Source organism: Canis aureus, chromosome 27 (genome assembly GCF_053574225.1).
Source record: "Canis aureus isolate CA01 chromosome 27, VMU_Caureus_v.1.0, whole genome shotgun sequence".
NCBI classification, from domain to species: domain Eukaryota; kingdom Metazoa; phylum Chordata; class Mammalia; order Carnivora; family Canidae; genus Canis; species Canis aureus.
This window is the reverse complement of record NC_135637.1, coordinates 12,290,595-12,310,784: the sequence shown is the minus strand read 5'-3', so window position 1 is coordinate 12,310,784 and position 20,190 is coordinate 12,290,595. Positions and strand designations below refer to the sequence as shown.

At 47.1% G+C, this 20,190-nt stretch overlaps 1 protein-coding gene across 11 annotated transcripts in view; it reads right to left on the bottom strand.

Annotated features, from left to right (window-relative positions):
- The window catches only part of CUX2 (cut like homeobox 2), a 283,562-nt gene that overhangs the window by 252,386 nt on the left and 10,986 nt on the right, over positions 1-20,190 (bottom strand). For 3 of the 11 annotated variants that reach the window (XM_077875619.1, XM_077875620.1, XM_077875624.1), the window contains exon 1: positions 12,780-12,985. The exons of 1 other annotated variant lie outside the window; for it this stretch is intronic. In XM_077875619.1, the coding sequence (XP_077731745.1) occupies positions 12,780-12,842 (63 nt within the window). In that variant the 5' untranslated portion in view covers positions 12,843-12,985. Of the gene's footprint in view, positions 1-9,842; positions 9,985-12,065; positions 12,088-12,779; positions 12,989-20,190 lie in introns of those variants that run through there. 7 more of the 11 variants (XM_077875626.1, XM_077875629.1, XM_077875640.1 and 4 more) reach the window with 7 other exon arrangements.

Here is a 20,190-nt window from a genome sequence, read left to right as displayed (position 1 = left end):
TCAATAAAAATCTGCTGTTTGCTGAATAGATATCAGGTTCACAACAAAGACAGGCCAGACTGGATTCAAGTCCTATGTGATCTCAGACAAGTGACTGGATCTCCCTGGGCCTGTTTACTCATCTGCAAAATAGAGTAACACTAGCAGAACTCCAAGAGGTTGTTGTAAGCATAAAATGCCAAAGTGGAGCACTGACCAATCAGGGAATGGACCCTCAGCCTGCACTGAGGTAGGGGGGTTGGAGGGCAGACAGAAAAGTGAGAGAACATCTGTTTCCCATGGCCCATCCCAGGCCCAGCCACAGCCTTGAATCTTCACTTCCAGAAACCAGAGTGACAGGGGAAAGCACCACAGGAAAGGAAAGAGCTTGTGGAGCCAAATACGAAACACAGAATGTGGCTGATATGGTCACGGAAATGCGGGCTGGCCTTAGCTGCTAAAAGAAAAAAAAATCTAAAAAACTTTTTTAATAAAGCCTACAAGTCTATACCCTTTCTTCTTTATCAACGACACAATTTATTGACCGGGGAGGCCATATTGACTAAATAAATCTTGATAATGACCAAGGCAGCAATCAATACCTGCTTATTATCAGCCCGGGCCAAGAATTCCATCTTGTGGAATGCAGGCCCGACGACAGGGCGCGCCATGCGGCTCTGCACTCCAGCGGGCAGGCCTGCGATGGATGGCCATGTGGCACTCATTTTCCAGGGCAGGAAAGGGGAATCTTTCTGGTGTTATTAATAAATCCCCACTCTCAACCCCACCCATGCCTTTCAGGCTTGTGGGGCTGGATTCACTTCCATGAGTTGACAATGGTAAGGTGTTTCAAGAGGTTTTAAAAAAATCTTTAGGGGATCCCTGGGTGGCTCGGCGGTTTGGTGCCTGCCTTTGGCCCAGGGCATGATCTTGGAGTCCCAGGATTGAGTCCCGCATTGGGCTCCCTGCATGGAGCCTGCTTCTCCCTCTGCCTGTGTCTCTCTGCCTCTGTGTGTGTGTGTCTTTCATGAATAAATAAAATATTTTTTTTTTATTTTTTTAAGGAAAAAATACAAGCATAGTGACTACAGATGGGGAACCCCAGGGTGCAGGGGGCAGGAATGGAAGGGTAGGCTCTGGAAGAGGCATCTCTGGTCAGCAACAGGTCAAGAGTAGGGATACGGGTGGCCAAAAGACCTGGGTCCTGGGTTTGAGTCCAGATTCTGCTGCTTCCTGGCAATGCAGCTTGGACGTAATTTTCTGTGCCTCAGTCTGCTCAACTCTAAAATGGGATAATAGTTTTCCCTCGCTGGGCTTTTGTGAAAATTAAACGAGATACTGTTTGTTAAGGGCTCAGAATACTGTCTAGCACGCAATAAAGATTCAACAGATATTTGTTAAAGAACTGCCAGGCCTTCCTTCTGAAGGCCCAAGGCTGCCAAAAGCCAACTCTGACCTTGCTAAGGCTGGCCAAGCAGCAATTGAAGGGGCCTAACTTCCTATCCAGTGCTTCCCTACAAGGAGGTAGTGCACCTGGCTGCGGGCCAGTGAGGCCCTGGAGGTGAATAATAAACAATAAGGATGACAACAATAATAATAAAAGGTAGGGGATCCCTGGGTGGCGTAGCGGTTTAGCGCCTGCCTTTGGCCCAGGGCACGATCCTGGAGACCCGGGATCGAATCCCACGTCAGGCTCCCAGTGCATGGAGCCTGCTTCTCCCCCTGCCTGTGTCTCTGCCTCTCTCTCTCTCTCTATCATAAATAAAAAATAAAAAATAAAAAAAAGAGAAATGTAGCTGATAATAGCTAACATTAAAAAAAAAAAAAGGTAATAATAGCTGTTTCCTGGGAATGGCCATGTTCTAGACCCTGTGCTAAGGGCTTTCATGTGTCACTTCATTAAACCCTCATGAAGTAGAAGCTATATTTAATTCCCATTTTATACACGAGCAAACTGAGGTTGAGAAAAGTCTAGGGAGTTGCCCAGGGCCTCTCAATTAAGAAACAGTAAAGCCAGTGTCCAAAGTGAGGTCTGACTGCCCCATGCCCCTGCTTAAGTCCTTTCAGGGGCTGCTTTCAGGACACTTGAAATCCAACAGGAAATGCCCTCACATTATAATTATTGTTACTGTTGTTGTTAATAAAGATAATTATTAATAACAGTCACCATTTCAGAAAGGCTTACAGTGTGCCTGGATCTAGGCTAAGTGTCTACACTGCCTTGTCCCTCTTTACTTCTCAGACCTTTGGTACTTCTACCTCCAAACAATTATCAAGTAGAAGATTTATGAGGGCAGGCACTTGGCTTGTTTTGTCCACTGCTGTGCCCCCAATACCTCATGCTGCCCCTGATATGACAGGTGTGGCAAAATGTGCATGAGGTGAAAGAATAAATGACCTGTCTCGACAACACAGGGAAGCTCCATTTTAAACAGAAAAACTGAGGCCCAGACAGGGTCCTTTGGCCACAGAAGGAAAGGGGAGACTTCAACCCTAGCTTCTCCACCTGATTATAAAGTAGGGGTTTTGGGAGACGCTAAGAAGGAACCTCCTTCAATTCTGGGGTCACGGCCCAGAAACCTTGGTCCCTTTTTGATGCCTGCTGGGCTGATCAAGTAGGGCCTGTGAACCAGGCATTGGGAGCTCAATGTCTTTTGGATCCAAACACATGAACTGGCTGTCTTATGCCCCACCCCCCCATACCAGTTGTCCTACAGGCTGCAGGGACCTGCTTTGAGCTGTGACTGAGGCCACCAAACTACTGCTAATGGTCCACAGCCTGCCGGCAATTAATTAATGGATTTATTAATTAGGATGGGAGACGCCTCCCAGGCTGGAATTGGGGTCACCAGTTTCTAAAGCGAGACTGATGGAGCTAAAGATAAAACCTCATTCACTTGGGCCTGAGGCCTGTGCTTAATTCCCAGGCGAGGAGTGGGCAACTTTCAAGAGCTAGGCAATGGGTGCAGGAGCTGGGGTTCTAGAAGGAGCTGGGTCCCCCAGGGTCACTCCCCAAGGTCGTATCAAAGCAGCTGCCCCACCCCACCCTTCCTGTGGCATTCATCCACTCAATCATTTAAACAACTGAGAATGCCCAGGGAGGGAGGCAGATAGTAAACGAGTAACATAAATACACATTATCACATCAGATAAAGCAGATGGGGCTAAGGAGATGGGGAAGGTTATTTTGGAAACAGAGGTTAGGGAGGACCTCTCTGAAGAGGCGATATTTAAGCAGAGGGCTGAATGAACTACAGAGAATGTCTGGGAAAGCGTTTTCCATATAGAGGAAAACAACACATGCAAAGGCTCTGAGGTTGGAATGTGCTTGACATGTTCACAGAACAGTAAGGGGGTTGGAGGGGCTTGAATAAGGAATGAGAGAGTGGCTGGAGATGAGAGGAGGAGATGATGGCAGGATGACAAAGGGAAGAGGGGACCTAATCATGCAGGGCCTGTGGGCCAAATAGAACAGGCCATTGGGAAAAGGCAATGCTGAGAGTGACAGCTCCCCACGCTCCCAAGACATAGAACCTCCTATGTACTGGGTGCCTTACCCAAATCTCACTTCATCTTTCCTGATGGAGACTGTGGTCCTCCAAGAAGCAGACACAGAGGCAGGATTGAAAGGTAAAGAGATTCATCAGGTCAATGCCCATGCCTGGAAAAAGGAGCCAGAGGGAAGAAGAGAGGGAAGGAAGGAAGGAAGGAAGGAAGGAAGGAAGGAAGGAAGGAAGGAAGGAAGGAAGGTTGGTTGGTTGGTGGAAGTGTCTTAGGCTGCTGAGGAGTCTGGAGCCAGCAGAGAAGTCCTGTGTGTCTCAGGAACAGGTCTGCTTTAGACCGGCACTTAGTCCCTGGCTGGGGCTAGATCTCCAAGAACAGTATCTGGGACACCGGCTGATCCTACTTTCTATAGCCAGGAATCCGCAAGGTGCACTCTCGTGGCGCCACTATAAAGTAACATCACCACACACATCTTCCAGAGGGGAAACTAGTCTCAGAAAGAGGAAATAACTTGCTCAAGGACACACAGCTAGGAAGAAGCTGAGCTGGGATTTGAATCCTGGCTGTCCTATGAATAATCACAAGACAGAAACAAGAGATGGGGGTCGGGAGGGGGGCACTTTGCAACAGATCAAGAATTGGGCTGAATATTGAATTAAAAAAATAAAAGCAATACCCGAAGCCTTTACGGTGTTTAACAATAGAATCCACTGACAGCATTCACTCTGAGCCTCACATGTGCTCAGCAATATCTTAATTTACTCTCCCCCACTTACCCTCCAGTTGACATATGACAAGAGTAAGGATAGGGGTGGATCCACCAGCCCCGTCAGAATCCTCATACAACCTAGTCTCGAGGCCTTCCCACAGTTCCTTGCACACGCTATTCTTCCACCTACCTCAGGGTCTTAGCACATGTTATTCTCTCTGCTGGCATGCTTTAACCTGACCTCGTCCTTGAGCTCTCGGCTGAAGGGTCACTTCTTTCAAGAAGAAATCTCTGAGTCTCAGAATTTAATCCCAGCGTGTGACTATGCACTGTCTGTCCCATGCATCTACCTTCCTCACCGTCTACGGGCTCGGTGAGAGCTGTCATTTTGCCGTCTTTGTTCACCATGACGTCTCCAGTATATAATTACTGGTTATGATATTTATGTTATTTATGGTTTATTATTATTATTTATACAATTATTAGTTATAATTCTTAATTATACCATGAATGGATAACTATACACTTGTAGGGTGAAGGACAACAGCAATTATTAACATTATATGGAGCTTCTACATGCTGGGCACAGATACCTCAGCATTTCCCATGCATTAATTCACTTAATCCTCATGACAATCTTTAAGGTGGTGATACAACTACTATTGCCATTTTACATATGAGAAAACCAAGGCTCAGAGAAGTTAAGTGACTTACCCAAGGTTACACAGCTGGTAAGTGGCAGAGCTGAGACTTGAGCCCAGGCCACCTGGTTCCAGAGTCCACATTAAATGCCTCTGGGAGGAGGAGGATGCAAGGCTGGATTCTACACCCCTCAGATACCCAGACCCATGGCTGCTCATAACAACAGGTACCCCAAATACATGCTTCCAGCAGAGTGGCCTCTGAGTGGTGGGAAAATGTGCTCCCAACTGGGCCACCCTGGTGACCCCTGTGGTCTCCTCGTCCGCAGCACCCACGTTCCAAACAGCAGACTGAACAAGTCAATCGACCATAATGGTTCCCGGGGAGCCATTCGCCCCATCCAGTTTGAGCGACGGCGGCTTGGAGAGTCTTAAGCACTGCTTGGCTCCAGGCATCTCGGGCAGACGACCAGCTCGGGCCAAAGAGGCCAAAGGATTGATTTTCTCTTTCTTTCTTTCTCCTTAATGACAAATGTGTATCCTGGAATTGCTGTTTCATTTGGCTGAACTGGAGGATGGCAGAGGTGGCGGGGGGGGGGGGGGGGGGGGGGGGGGGGGGGGGGGCGGTAGTAGAAACTGGGAAGGAAGGAAGGTGGGGCAGCTACACGCCCACTTTGGGCTACTGAGAAGCAGAGACATCAGGCTCTGTGCCCTCCTAATCCTGTATCTTCATGAAGCTAGTCAAGGGCCTTTCATTTTTTTCTGGAGGTACAGCCTGTTCTGACACTAGGCACTCAGAGGAAGGAAGCCAGCAGCATCTACCTTCCTCGTGACCTGCCTCCTGACCCCGACAGCCAGCCTGACCCACTGCAGACCTTCAACCCAGGCCCTCTGCACTGGCTGTTCCCACTGCTTGGCATGCCCTCCCCAGGTCTTCACTCCCTTTCCAGGGTGGCCAGAGCTCTTGATTAGTAACAGACACTGGACATCTGGATTTCATAGGTAACATCTCCCATGTTTTAAATGCTGCCAATTTATATGAAAGTGTTTTTAAATATTGCACTAATTTAAACAGACACATCTGTGGGACAGACACAGCTCCTAGTCTGCAACCTCTGTGGTCACAGTTCCCCAAATATATTACATAAAAGATTAGTAAGGTATTAATATAGTGAATCCCCAGTGAAATATGAAAGAAGAGAAAACTTGCCCAGAAATTTCTGAAACAGCTTGCAAGCCCAGTAAGTTCTAGGAACTGCCGTTTATTTGGTTTTTCACCCCTGTCTTACAAACTAAAAATACCACCAACACTAAGCAGCAAGGCACTTGCACAACAGTAACTGTGTGCACAGGACCATGTTATGCACCTTCATGTTCAAAGTGCTTTAATCTTCAACAACAACCTAAAAAGTGAAGCCTGTTATTAGTCCCACTTAAAAACAAGGACAGCAAGGCTCAGGGAGGTTAAGTGACCCATCCAATGTCACACAGCTAGTAGGTGCCAGGATTAGAAGCCAGGCAGGGGCCTCTCACCCTCCTGGCTCTTTATACTTCTTTCTCGAGGTAAAGAGTGCAGAACAAGTTTTTGGAATTAACTCTGATCCACCTTAATTATCTTAACTAAAAAGTGAAAAATGTCAGTCATGCCACAGCCTATATGACAGCCATCACATAAAACCAGGGTCAGCAAACCATGGACCTCAGGCCAAACCTAGCCCTCTGCATGTTTTTTGTTAAGTTTGACTGGAATATAGCCATTCCTGTTCATTCCCACTGTCTATGGTTATTTTCATGCTACAGTGGTAGAATGGAGGACTTAGAGACCATATGGCCCACAAAGCCTATATTATATTATATCATTATCTGACTTTTCAAAGAACATTTGCCACATCTAATGGCAGATTGAGATGGTTTCCTAGAATGTCTACAGAAGGTTCTGAGGTCAAAACCCTTGGGGAAACACTTTCCTTAAAGATACAGAAGCACATTTGCATATTAAAGAATATGAGAGGTTACAGAAACTTCTTTAGCCCTCTTTAGGCTGAGTGGTGTTGATAGTTGGGCTGAGACTGAATGAAATGAAGGAACCAGCCAGGGGAGGATCTGGAGTAAAAGAGTCTCACTCAGGCTCAGGTGGAGGGAACTCTAAGTGCAAAGGCCCTGAGGTAGGAATATACTCAATGTGTTTGAGGGACAAAAAGAAGGCCATTGTGACTGGAGCAGAGTGAGTAGGAGGAAAGAAGCTGGAGATTAAGCCAGAGAGATAATAGGGGGGCAGATCCAATGGAGCCTTGCAACCAGGGAAAAGACTTATGATTTTAATTTACATCCTGGAAAACACTATGAGCCATTTCTGTGAATGGTTCATCAAGGCTCAGAAACCAAGAACTCCATCCTGGACATAATTTCTTGTCTCAAAAACTGCCTAAAAGGTCAAAAGCCACCCCTCCCCACCTCCCACCCACCCCTAACCACCCCAGTGGGCCCCAAGGTCATTAGAAGACAATACATTAACTGTCACACAAAGTATGTCAGCTTCTTTCACCTTTACAATGACCCAATACGGCAGACCAGATGGGCACAACTGACCTTTGTGATGGATTAAGAAACAGAAGACTTAAAAAAAAAAAAAAGAAAGAAAGAAACAGAAGACTTGGGATGTTGGATGGTTCATCCAGGAGTGTCAGAAGCTATACAGACAAGAGCTGTTGGGGGGCCTTTCCTCTCTGCCAACTATCTCCACCTTCCCTGACATCTGCAATATAAACCACTGCCACAAGTAAAGAGCACTCTAAACAGAAAAATTCAAACTGGACCCTGAATTCCAAAACCAGGAACAAAGGCAAGCTACCACATTAGTCTCCTTCCCACACTCAACTTCTGCCAGGCTTGGACCCTGAATTAGATAACTCAAAGCCACCAGAAACTCAGCCCTTTCAGGAACTAGCAGAGAAAACCATAGTTTCTGGGCAGCCATGTCTACCAACATCCAGGACCAAATTTAACACCAGCCAAGGTTCTTGTGTTTACTATCCCATCTGCCTGAAGAAAGGTTATCATGACATAATGTCAAGTTCAAAGACAGAATCCTCTTAACAGGAGAGAGGAGGAGGAGGAGGAGGAGGAGGAAGAGGAGGAGGAGAGGAAGGAAGGAAGGAAAGGAGGGAGGGAGGGAGGGAGGGAGGGAGGGAAGGGAAGGGAAAAACCACCACCACCACCACTAGAAAAGCTACTCCCTCTAGTCAAAATACCACCATTCTCAACAGAAATGACCCACTGAGATGCTTATTTACTTCTTTGGGTCAAGCTTGTCTGTTTCTCAACTTTCTACAGTGAACTCAGGTATTTATAAAAGAAAAATCAAGACCTCCAACAGCAAAAGTGGCCAAAAATGAGACAGTGCTTGTTTTTCTTCTAGCAATGAGAGAGCCCATCTTGGGGAAGCAATTTCTGTCGAGTTGAGAAATCAGAATTTTGGGATGCCTAGAAAAGACTGTTTGGTTCTTTAAATAAATTCTCTAACACCTGTTTCTAGCTCCTTCTGAAAAAAAAAAAAAAAAAAAAAAAAAGGCCAAAGGGTGTGGGTTCCTAAAAATGGGAGGGGAAGATGGAATGGGGTCATCCACTGGTTGGATCTCTAAGGGTCCAAGGGGCCATTCAATTGCTTGGTCTTATTTACAGAGCTGCTGTTAGAAATCTCCCCTCAAACCCTGTGCCTCCCACCTCTCCTTGTCCTCCCCCCTCGGACCCATCCACAACTCTTGTCTAATGCCAACCTTTCTCATGGCCCCCGACTATGGCAAGCCAGGTCTGCTCATGCTCCCCACCCCAGCAGTAATTCTATTACTGAGAAGTTTCCAAAGTTAGGATTCCGCCAACAAGGCTGATAGCTTATTTACTGCTGTCATCTATAGAAAGAGGAATTTTGACACATTGTTAAATGATAGCACATTTAGATAAGTCAAGCTGTCAGAGGCTCTAATGGATGTCTAAACTCTCTGTAGCTGATATGTAAAATTTATGCACTTCAGAATATCATAAGGTTATAATATTTTAATCACATCCACGCTCTTTCCTAAACTTTGAGCAGGCAAAAACATTCCATCAAGCACCATCTCCCATGCGTATCTTCCTGGAAAGTTTCTCCAAACTCCTTAAAAAAGTCTAGCCTTTCTTGCTTGCTCTGTTCATCCTCCTCCCTGAATACTCAAACCCTAAGCAGAATTTGCCTCTTTCTCCAAAACTTGTACTATGCAATCCCTCCAGCCAACCTCTTTCCTCCCAATACACACAGATGTGAATTTGGACTAGGCACCCTCATTTCGAAGAGACACCCTCAACTCCCATTAGGTTGATTAGCTCTCTTAAAGAAAAAAAAAAAAAAAAGAATTAAAATGACAGCACAGGAGACTAGACCTGGAGCATCATAAAAAACAGTGGCAAAGTAAAGCAGAAAATCATAAAGGTATGAATCCAGTTACAACGATTATACACAGAAAAGCCATAAAAAAATACTGCATTAGTAACGTTCACCATAAAGCAATCTTATAACCAAATGAAATATGCCCAGCATTATCTTTGGGACGGAATTTTATTTCTAGTTTCCTGGACTGCTAGCAGCAGAAAAAAAAAAAGGAGAAAAGAAAGAGGGAAGCAGTTTTGGGGGTCCTGGAATAAGGTACTACATGTCACAGCATCTTTACCATCAGCCACAAGTCGTTAAGACTTGCTGACTGACTTCCATCCTAGGAAAATGGCCCTGCTGTGTTCAGAGACGGTGCTGGAAGGAATAAACTGGACTGCTTCCATATTTGAAAAAATATATACTTCCGGAGGACTGTATGCTGGGCTGATACAAGGTCACCTTTCTTGCCAGGATTGGGGTGGCGTCAGCAGCATGGTCTGGCCTGGGGACACAGGTCGCCTTGCTGCCTCGGCCACTTTAACACTCAGCAACCAGGCTTTGAGAAACCACTCAACCTGAACAACCAAGAATTGAAGCCACACACCTCCTCACACTCACAGGCAGCTGGGCCGCGTGACGAGTGGGCTCAAAGCTCTCGGCCTGCACAGGGCCTGGGGTGGGGGCCCGCCTCTCCTACCGGGATCTCAGAACAAGCCAGCAGAAGTTTTCCTTTCTGGTTATCTCCCCTATAAGAGGAAAGTGGGAAGGGAAAAAAATGAAAATAAAAGTGTGGCGTAGGAATCATTAGTATTATGTACAAGAGATGATCCCGGGCAAAAGTGCTTAGGTTCATAATCCGTTTCCAACAAAAATGCCATCAGTGAGAATATGGGGCGAAGCTGCAGGCCTGTTGGGCAGGGGAGCCACTGAACATTTCAGGGTGAGGGACCGTGGCAGATGTAAGGGTCTCAAGGTTTGCCTGCGGCTACAGCTGCCACGTTTATTTTTCTGCTCTCTAGAAGTGAGCAGCCTTTCAAACTCCCTCAGGGACACCCCCCCACACTTAATATCCATGTAAATGAGCTTACCCCTTTCCCTGAGAGCCTTCTCCTTTTGTGCCAGACACACCAGCCATTTTCTTAATAAATACTACCACCCTCACCCTGTGGGAGTGGGGGTGTTGGCCCCATTTCCCCCTCACCTGAACAAGACTCTCCACCCCCCCTTCATCGTTTCCAGTTCAAATCTGCTTTTCTATCTCAGCCACCTCAGCATCTTCTAAAATCCTAACAAAGGGTTCCTAAATCAATGGGAGTCCAAATGGAATCAAGATTTGGGTGACCTCAACAGCTCCACAAAAGACCCCAGAGCTGGAGAAGGCAGCGAGTAAGGTTCAAACCCCCACCCCCAGCTCAGAAATCGGTCCCCTGGGAGCCGCACCCACCCCTCAGCACCCAGACCCAGCTCTACCCACCCCTCCCCACTGCAGCCCGAGCTCCCTGGATTGAAAACGAGTTATCTAATGAAAATTGTGTTAACTGACATTCTGGCCAACCGGGAGCAAATACCAGCGCTGTAAATCTCGACGCGGAAATTTTCTCCAGCCCAGAATAACAATAGGACCCTGCAAAGGGCTTTCGCCAGCCCTTCTGGTTCCTCTCCTCTTGTCTGCCACGTTCTTGTCATTCCTTATGTTACAGAACATCAATCATAAATAAAGACGCTGTCCCCCAGCCGTGCCCCGGTCTCATTTACAAACATTAGCAGGGAATACGATTACCATTGGCCTTCGTGCCAAGCCCAATGTGGCTGCCCAACTCCCTCTTTCTCTCTCTCCCCCTCTCCCTCTTTCTCTCTCCCTCTTCTCCCTCCCTCCCACACACACCCCCACTCTTCCAGAAAGGCCACTTTAGCATCATTCAAACCAGCAAGCACAGCTCACAGCCTGGCCCGCCTCAGCTGGCCACCAAACTGTAGCCCCAACTCGAGTGAGGACCTGGAATTGCAAGGCACTCACAGTTATTAACTGCATGCCTGAGTGCCCCGATTTTCTCTCCAGCTCAAAGGCTGGGGGAGGGGGAGAGTGGAGTGGGGGTTAGAAAGAAGGGGGCTGGGAAGTGGCCAGGAGGAGGGGGTGTATAGGAACCACTTATCAGAAGAAACTTAAGGAGATCTGCAGGAGGATTTTCAAAAAAGAAATAAGTGTGTCCCTTTTTATCTCCAGACTGATGCTCTCACTTCTTCTGAGAATGTCAAGGCCAAAGCAGGATGTTCTAATCGACTGGTTCTCAGCAACACTTCACTGTCCCTCGTTCCCACTGCCTGGAGAGACTTTGCAAGACTCCAGGGTTTGGGGGGACTTGGCAGGAGCGTCCTAGGGCACCCCAGAAAGTATAGAGCCGACAGCTGTACCTCCAGCGGGTGTTCTCTGAGATTCCACCCCCAGTCCCACCTCCTGGGGATTAGCAGAGAACACCCCCAAATCTGGGGGAGATATATAGACTCCCAGAGAAAGGTCGAGGGGGGAATAAAGTGCTGGTATTTGGGAGGGAGTAGCCCTGGGGAAAGAGAAGAGAGAAAGGAGAAAAGAGAGGAGTGGCGGGAGGGAAAGCAGGAGGCAGAAGACAGCGAGGGAATCTCCCATTTAAAAGTTCCCATGGGCCCGAGAGCCGGGAGTCACCTGCTCTGCGCAGCTCCCGGCTCTCCGCGGCCCCCGAGGCTGCAGCGCAAACTTGCGCGCGCCCCGAGCCCATCTCCACCACCCGTCCCTATTTGGACTTGGAAAGAAGATAGAAGGCGGGGGGGAAGGCAGGAAGCAAAGACGAACCCCGAGAACCCGGCCCGAGGAGAGGTCTGCCGGCGCAGGCGGCCAGTCCGGCGATGGTGGCGGCGGCGGCGGCGGGGGCGGCAGCAGTGGCTGCCCCTGGGTGGCGGCGCGTCCGGGCTGCGCAGCCAGGCAGGCGGCTGCAGCGGAGGTGCCGGCGGCCGGCGGGGCGCGGAGCCGCCTCCACGCCAACCCCAGGAGCCTCCTCCTCCCTTCTCCTTCTCCTCCTCCTCCTCCTCCACCTCCCTACCCAACAGCTCCCTCCCTCCCTCGCCCAAGCCCCAGCCGGGCGCGGACAGGCACGCGGCGCGCTCCGCGGCCTCCCCGGGCGCCGCGAAGTTGGGAGGCGTGCAAAGTGCAGCGCAAGGGGGGCTGCCGGGGGTCCCGCCGGCAGCCCCCTGCCCGGGACCGCAGCCCCTGCCTTCCCCGCGCCTCGCTCGGGCGTTCTCCCGCCGGCTCGCTCCCCGGGCCGAGGGCTCACTAGCGCTTCTCCATGGTCGCGGCGGCTAATCGATGATTGAACCGAACAAAGAGCAGCGGCGAGATCAATTCCTAATACCTATCGATGGGCAGCGGGCAGCCGAGCCCCAGCGAGCCCCAGCAGCCGCCGCCCGCCGCCCCGGGGCGCCCGCCCACCCTCCCGGGTACCTCCCCAATGCGCCCAGGGCGCGCCCCAGGGCTCCCCACGGCCGCGCGGCCGGCGCTGCCCGCACTAACCTGGAGTCGCCGTAGATCAAATCGCTTCCAATATTGAAACATCGATCCCACATTGGCGGCCATCTTGGGGGCTATTCGAGACGCACACACACAAGAGTTTGGCTTTTCTCAATGGCTGCACTCAATATCCGGGCTGGACTCCCCCCAGCCCCGGGGCCGCCGCCGGCCGCCCGGGCCCTGAGCGCCGCCACCCGGGGCCCCTCGGGCGCCCCCCGGCCTCCTGCCACCCGCTGCCCCTCGGCGCCGCCGCGCCGCCGCCGCGGGCCCGGGAGCCGTGCGCCCCCCCCGACCCCCGGAGGGCGCGGGCGGAGCGCGCCGGGCGGGGAGCTCGGCGCCCGCCCGGGGGAGGCGGCCGGGGATGGGGCGGGAGGGGAGGGGGGGGGAGGCAGCCTCTTCGAAAGGCGACGGCGCCGCCGCTGCCCTGCCTGCAGCCCGCTCCCGCGCCCGCGGAGCGCTCGCTGCATCTCCCCCCCAAGTCCGGGGTCGGTGTGCCGCGCGATTGCACTTGACTTTGGCTTTTTGCAAACTTATCAATACTGACGTAACGTGCTGATCAATGCAAAGGGAAGTTTGGGAGGGGGGGCTGCGGGAGGCCAGCGAGCGGAGCGCCAACACCCCCTGCTTCGCACCTGTCTACCCCTCACCCCCGGCACTGAATACTTAAAAAAAAGTTAATAGTTTGAGATGCATTTTTTTTCTCTCTTGCAATCAAAGGACACACAACACGTGCCTCGGGCTGCCACCGCTCCTCAGCCACCTAAGCTTCGGATCGGAAGGTAGCAGCTCGCAGACAGGGCCGCGTAGACTCAAGGGCCGGCGGGCGTGTGGGAGCCTGCCCCGGGCGGGGGGTGGGGCCGCCCGGGGGCGCCACTGAGTCCTGGGAAATACCGCCACTGCCGCGCGCAGTTTCCGAGTCATTATATTGTTATGATTATTACTGGGGAGCGCTTCCTTAGCCGGAGTTCAGGGTTCTTTGCGGAACGAGGGGGTGGGGGCGGGCTTCAGGTCCTCTGCAATAGGAATTCTTACTACTATTATTTGGAAGTCTAATTATACGGGCTCCTCACACTTGAGAATGGGAGGCCCTCTTACTATTATGATGATTACTGGAGGGGATTCTTAGTCAAATCTCCAGCACACTTTAACCCCTGCAGTGAGTTGGCTTTTATTACTTGCGTAGAATGGGTTAGCATTTATTGTTATGATCTGTTGAGGGGACCCTAGCCCTGCTGTGGGGGCTTTGGATTCTCAACAACTACAGAGCTTTCTGATACTCTTATCATCATTATTATTCGGAGGCCCTTCTAGTTGGGGACCCCAGGTTCTTTGCAGTATGAGGCTCCTTTATTATGATTGTCTTTTGGGAAATTGTCTTTTGGGTGAGGATCCTTAGCCCAGCTAGAGGGAAGTTATGGTCTTCTGCAATTTCTGACCCTCAGGACAATAGGAATGACTAAGTTTCTTCCTTTACATTCTTCCCTCTTTTTGCCTCTGTGCAAGCTAGAGGTGCCCTGTCTGTCCCCTCCCAACCTCCCACCTCTAGGAGGATCTCAGACCCCCTAAAACTTTCCAGCACCATCCACTCACCCCACCCCCACTCCTGACCCTGGGGTCACTCTCCCTCTCTGGCATGTCCCCTGCCAAATCCCACATCACCCTCCTCCCCACTCCCCAAAAAAGGATGTTTTTCCCCCCTTTTTCTCTGGTCAAAAGATTTGCTTTTATAGACAGCAAATGGAAATTATATTCTCTTTTTATGACCCGGCTTGGACTTCTGACATCACTCTTGGTCTGGGACAATAGATCAATACAGAAGGTTGTAAAAAAGATAAAGTTTAGAAGAGTTGTAAAGGAGAGAGAATCGTGATGGATATTTTTGATGATTTTCCAATATTTGTGTCTCAGAGCACGTGCTTCAAGGCAATTAAAGTTTTTAATGTAATGTAAATAATTGTTTCATAAATGCTTCAGAAGAAGGTGTGATCTTTCTGAGCAATCACTTGAGCTGTTTAAAAAATGTAATGTGATTTAAACAAGGATACAGTATTTCTGTTACCATCCCCATACATTTTCCATGAGGCCTGGGTAAATATATTAATGCACAATTTGAAAGACTCGTAAGACCAAAAGTACAGCATTCACCAAGATGTAATGAATTAGGCCTAGTTAGCAATTCTGAGTGGTCTGTTTCCTTGCCAGATTAAATTGCACGTGATGTGTGGTTTATCTCAACTCTCGATAACTTCACGTTTAAATTACAGCTCTCATTCTGCAAAATGAATTTAGGGAAATTTCATAACTATCACATTGCAATTTTTTTTAAATGGCTACATTTTCTCCTGAGCATCTGTAAAGCCTGCAGTCTCCTTGTCTTTGAGTTTGTTTTTTAAAGACCTGTAATAGAAAATCTGGAATGAGTGTGAAACCCTTCAAAGCAATTTTTAACAAACCAAGGTTTGATGAAAGATTATTTTAAATTTATGTCTGACTTTGCAGTCATGGAATAAACTGACATTGTATACCTCCTGATATGAGGTACTACTGAGAAGGACACAACATCACTCCTGTGATATTCCTGCCAAAAGTACATAACCTGAATCTAATTGTGAAGAAATGTTAGACAAACCCAAATAGAGGAGGAATTCTACCAAATAGTCTGTTCTCTAAAAATGCGATTTCACATGAAACATACAGAAAGAACTATTACAGATTAAAGAAGCAAAAGAGACTTGACACTTGATTAAAACATATGATCCAGGATTTTCTTTTTCTATAGATTCCATTAATTAGAGCCAATGACAAATTTAGAATAAAGTCAATAGATTAGACAATGGCATTGTATCAATGTCAATTTCCTGGTTTTGATCATTGTACTGTGGCCATATAAGAAAACACCCTTGTTTTTAGAGAACACAGTGAATGAAATATTTAGGGATAAAGGAACAGACAACCAACTCTCAAACAGTTCAGGCAAAAATAATATGCATATATTTATCTGTATCTATCTAGAGAGAATGATAACAAATGTTGCAAAATGTTACACTTGAGGACACTAGATGAAGTGTACACAGAAATTCTTTGTACTTTCCTTGCAACATTTCTGGGAATTTGAAATTATGTCAAAAGAAAAAGTTAAAAGAAAAATAATAAATTTATGTCTGACTTTGTTTCAGCTGTTAACAGACTACTGGGCTTTGGAATAAAAATTCTGCATGGAACTTTTCTACTCTCCTGACTGACATAGGCTGCACCTTTGACCGAGCAGGAAATTGCCACAGCAAACATGCTTACCGAAGAGCAGTGAGAAAATCCAATAATTCAGATTGTTTTAAGTCTGTGATATTTTTAAATGACTTAATGCAGTGGGTCTCTGAAGAATTCCGACAATTTTAATGGTAGGAACTTGCAGTCCCACTGAGGAAAGGGTTGCTACATAAATACTGAATGATCCTGTCTTTCTGCCTGGGCCGAAACATATTAGCTTTGCTTAGTGGCTTATTGCTTTATTCACAAAATAAATTTCAGCCGTCTCTTCCTACCATATTCCAAGCGCATCGTGAGCCTGTGCCTTATTAGATGTGAGGGCTTATATTCCAAAGGCATCTGTTACCATCTCAAGCTCAGCAATAATGAATTAAGCAGTTAAGTGTTTACCCCCTAAACAGAGTTAGCTGGGAAATGATATTATGGGTGGTCCTTAATGAAAGACGGTAAACCAGGAAACACTCTTTCAGCAATCAGCCTTGGATTTGAAAACTAAAGTACTAAAATATTAAATATTTTAGTGAAAAGCTGTTTTCCATGTTCTTCGTGCACACTTTCTGCCCACCCCCCCGACACACACTAAGATTTTTTAAAAACCTTAAGCAGTTTCCTGGTTGATTCCTGATTCTCAAAGCTCCACTTACCAAGATGAGTATTTTAAAAATTATAATGGAAAAGATGACACCCTCTCCCCACCCCAGAGAAAGCAGTGTGGCTTAGGATAGCCTATCCTGAAAGAAGAAGCAGACAGAAAGCTGGATCCTTTAGGAAATTCATGAACTGTGTAAGAATCCCAGGGAAAATAATGGCAGGTCCTTAGCCATGAACATAATGATATGCGAAATCCCCAGCATCAAAGCTGAAACAAAAGAAAATGTCCTTCGGTAGCTCTGTACTGCCCACCGCAGCTGCCAGGCAGGGAGAAAGACAACTAGAGACTCCAAATTTATCTGGAAGCATTAGACCGTTGTCCGAGCAGAGTAAGGGAAATGGCAGTGTCTGGCTGACACCTGCAAGGTTGTACTCCTGGAAGTAGGCCCATGGTTAGTTCCCAGATGCAGAGGTTGGAGCCACTGACTATAAGGACCAAACTACCAGTTCCTTACGTGCAAAACTCCTGACACACTGCTGTCAACCACTACTATTATTAAGCACCTACTCATTGTTGGATGCTTATAAATAAATATTTAGCATAATATATTGTCAGAAGCAAGACTCTGGAGCCTGACTTTTTAGATATGAATTCCAGCTCTGCCACTTACAAGTTCTGTGACCTTGAACAACTAATTTTATGTCTTTGTGCCTCATTCTGCTCAGATGTACAATGGTGCTAATAATTGTACAAAATGGCAAGGATTAAAGGAGTTAATTTACGTGAAGCTCTAGGTAAATGTACTATATCTATTAGCTATCATTGTTATCGGCCTCACAATGGATGGGACAGGGATCTAAATTCCCAAATTGCAGGCTAAGGCACTGAGAGAGAAATGGTCAAACGGTAGTGAAGTAGCAGAACTAGGCCTGATACCTAGGTTCACTCATATCAGGCCTGGGGCTCTTGAGTTTGCCCTGTCTCTTACAGGGAGGCAAAAATGGGTAGAAAAGCAGATTCCCAGAAAGCAAAGAGCTGCAGTCTTAACCACATGCCAACTCTCACTGACCAATCAAACTGGAGAGGAATAGCACAAGAGGGACAGGCACCCTTTGCCTAACTCCCATCAGAGATTACTTAAATGATAGCTTATTCATAATGTGCTTATTAGTCTCCTTTTTGCTCCCACTGACTATTCCCTGCTCAGTGTCCCAGGAGGCCAGCCTCTATGGACTCTATCTCCCAGGCTCCCTCACTCTCTGGCTTTCAGTTGGATATGGCCAATGGGAGGCCCTGCTTGGCCATAAGAAGGCAGGAGCAGAGATAGTTTGGGGTATTTATTTCCCAGCTCCTTCCCTACTTCATTGCTGTTCTGACAGTGATTGGGTCCTTTTATATCCACAGTCCTGGTCCAGTTGTCCTTTTGCTCTCACCAGGCTCTCTCCCTCCCCATATCCCTTCACATCTCAGGTGGAAATGGCTTCCTCCTCTTGTTAGTGTCTGGGTGGCCCAACATTTTCCAGCCCATAGCTCTGTAGTCTCATAACTGAGTGTACCTTCTGGGACTCTGGCCCACCACAGAACACTATTTAATTATTAAGAAATGTAAATGTTATTTATGTGTGTTGAAGTGATATCTAGGATATAAGGCAAAGCAGACATAAATATGCTATAGAATATTATGAAATAATCCCATCTCTGCTTAAAATGTGGTGCTTAAGAAAACGTTCTTTAAAAAGACAACACTCGGTATCATATAGTTAAAAGAATTAGTTCTGGAAAATGGGTTTAGAGGCCACTTATAATTTCCACATAATTATCTTAATTTTTTTATGATAACCAATTACTTTATCATCAAGAATCTTTATTTGGTTGGGGTAGGAGGGAATCTACTTTCTCCTGGGACCCTGACTGATACACATACCACAGAATGCCACAACCATCTAAGATGTCCATGAAAGAAAATCTGACTAAAGAGACAGTCCTTTTTCATGGGCTGAAAGATTTAATATGGTGAAGATATCATTTCTGTCCAAATTAATCAATAAATTTAAGACCATTAGAATCAAAATCCCAATAAGATTTTTCACAGAACAGGGCAAGCCCATCTTAAAATTCTTATGCAATTGCAAGGGCCAAGAATAGTCAGGGCATTTAAAGAATAATACGTTATGGGATCTTTTCCTATCAGATATTAAGACTGATAATAAAATTATAATAATAAAGACAGTGAGGGAGAAGGACAAATAGACTCAAGGGGGGACAAAATTAAAAGCCTAGAAATAGATTCACACAAATATAGAATGGACTTACACAAATACATGGCAATGCTGGTATTATAAATTAGTGGGGAAAAGACAGACTTCATTTTCAATATGGTGCTGATCCAACTAACTACACATATGGGGGGAAAACAGAAATAGATCCCTACCTCACACCATACACAAAATCAAACCCAGGTGGAGGTGCATACATGCTATGGATTTAAAGAACAAAACGACATGTTTCTTTCTTTTTTTTTTTTTTTTAACCAATAGCACAAAACATTTTAACTGAAAACTATATCCTTATTAGTCTGACTTGACTATGCTATGTCTGGTTGTCTGTTTGTTTAAGCACCCTAATAGCTCTGCTCATGTAAGAGCCCAGGGTCCCTTTCAGAGCTATATCTATAGCCAGAACCAGGACTGAATTCTCTTTGAGCATCCTCGGAATGAAACACCACTTGGCACTTGGCAGCTTCCAGGAGATTTAGAAACATTAGCTAATTAGAAGTTTCTAGGACTCTGCTCTGTACTGGCACAGGCTAATCTTCAGGCACTCAGCTTTGCTGAGCCCCTGAGAAGCTGGCCCCTAGGCAGGAAACTGCCTTCCAATTCTGCATCCCATTTTAGTAGTAGAGTGTACCAACCAGTGACCTAAGACCTCCAAAACAACCATCACAGAACTGAGGGAACTGGGCGGGGGGTGGGGGTGAGTGGGTGACGGGCACTGAGGGGGACACTTGACGGGATGAGCACTGGGTGTTATTCTGTATGTTGGTAAATTGAACACCAATAAAAATTATTTTATTAAAAAAAAAAAAGAACCAAGGGAACCCATTTGGCCCTCCATCTCTCCTAGGCCCCGCGTCTCTGGCACAAGTGTCCCCATTTGGCTTCATGCCCACTAAGGCATGGATTTTTCCATAGGCTCCCAAGAATATGAGCTCCCAAGGATAGCCATAGGTCTTTCTTGTTCCCTGTAAAGAACTGAGCATCCCCACCAGTACTCCTACCGACCCACCCAAATAAAACTCCACAAACCCCTAAAAACTGATGAAGAGTGTAGAATGCTACTACAAATTTTCTTAAGGGGCAGGGTATGAAGCACTTAACATCTTAACATTCCTTTTTGCTTCTTTCTTTCCTTGAAGTTCCCTCCATTAAAGTAGCCGCTCTAGTCTCTATTTTTAATTTCTCTCCCCTCAAACTGCTCGTCCATCTTCTCTCACTCATCGCTCGATCTTATTTGGTCTGTCTTCCCTGCCTTCTCCCTTTTCCACCATTTCCGCCT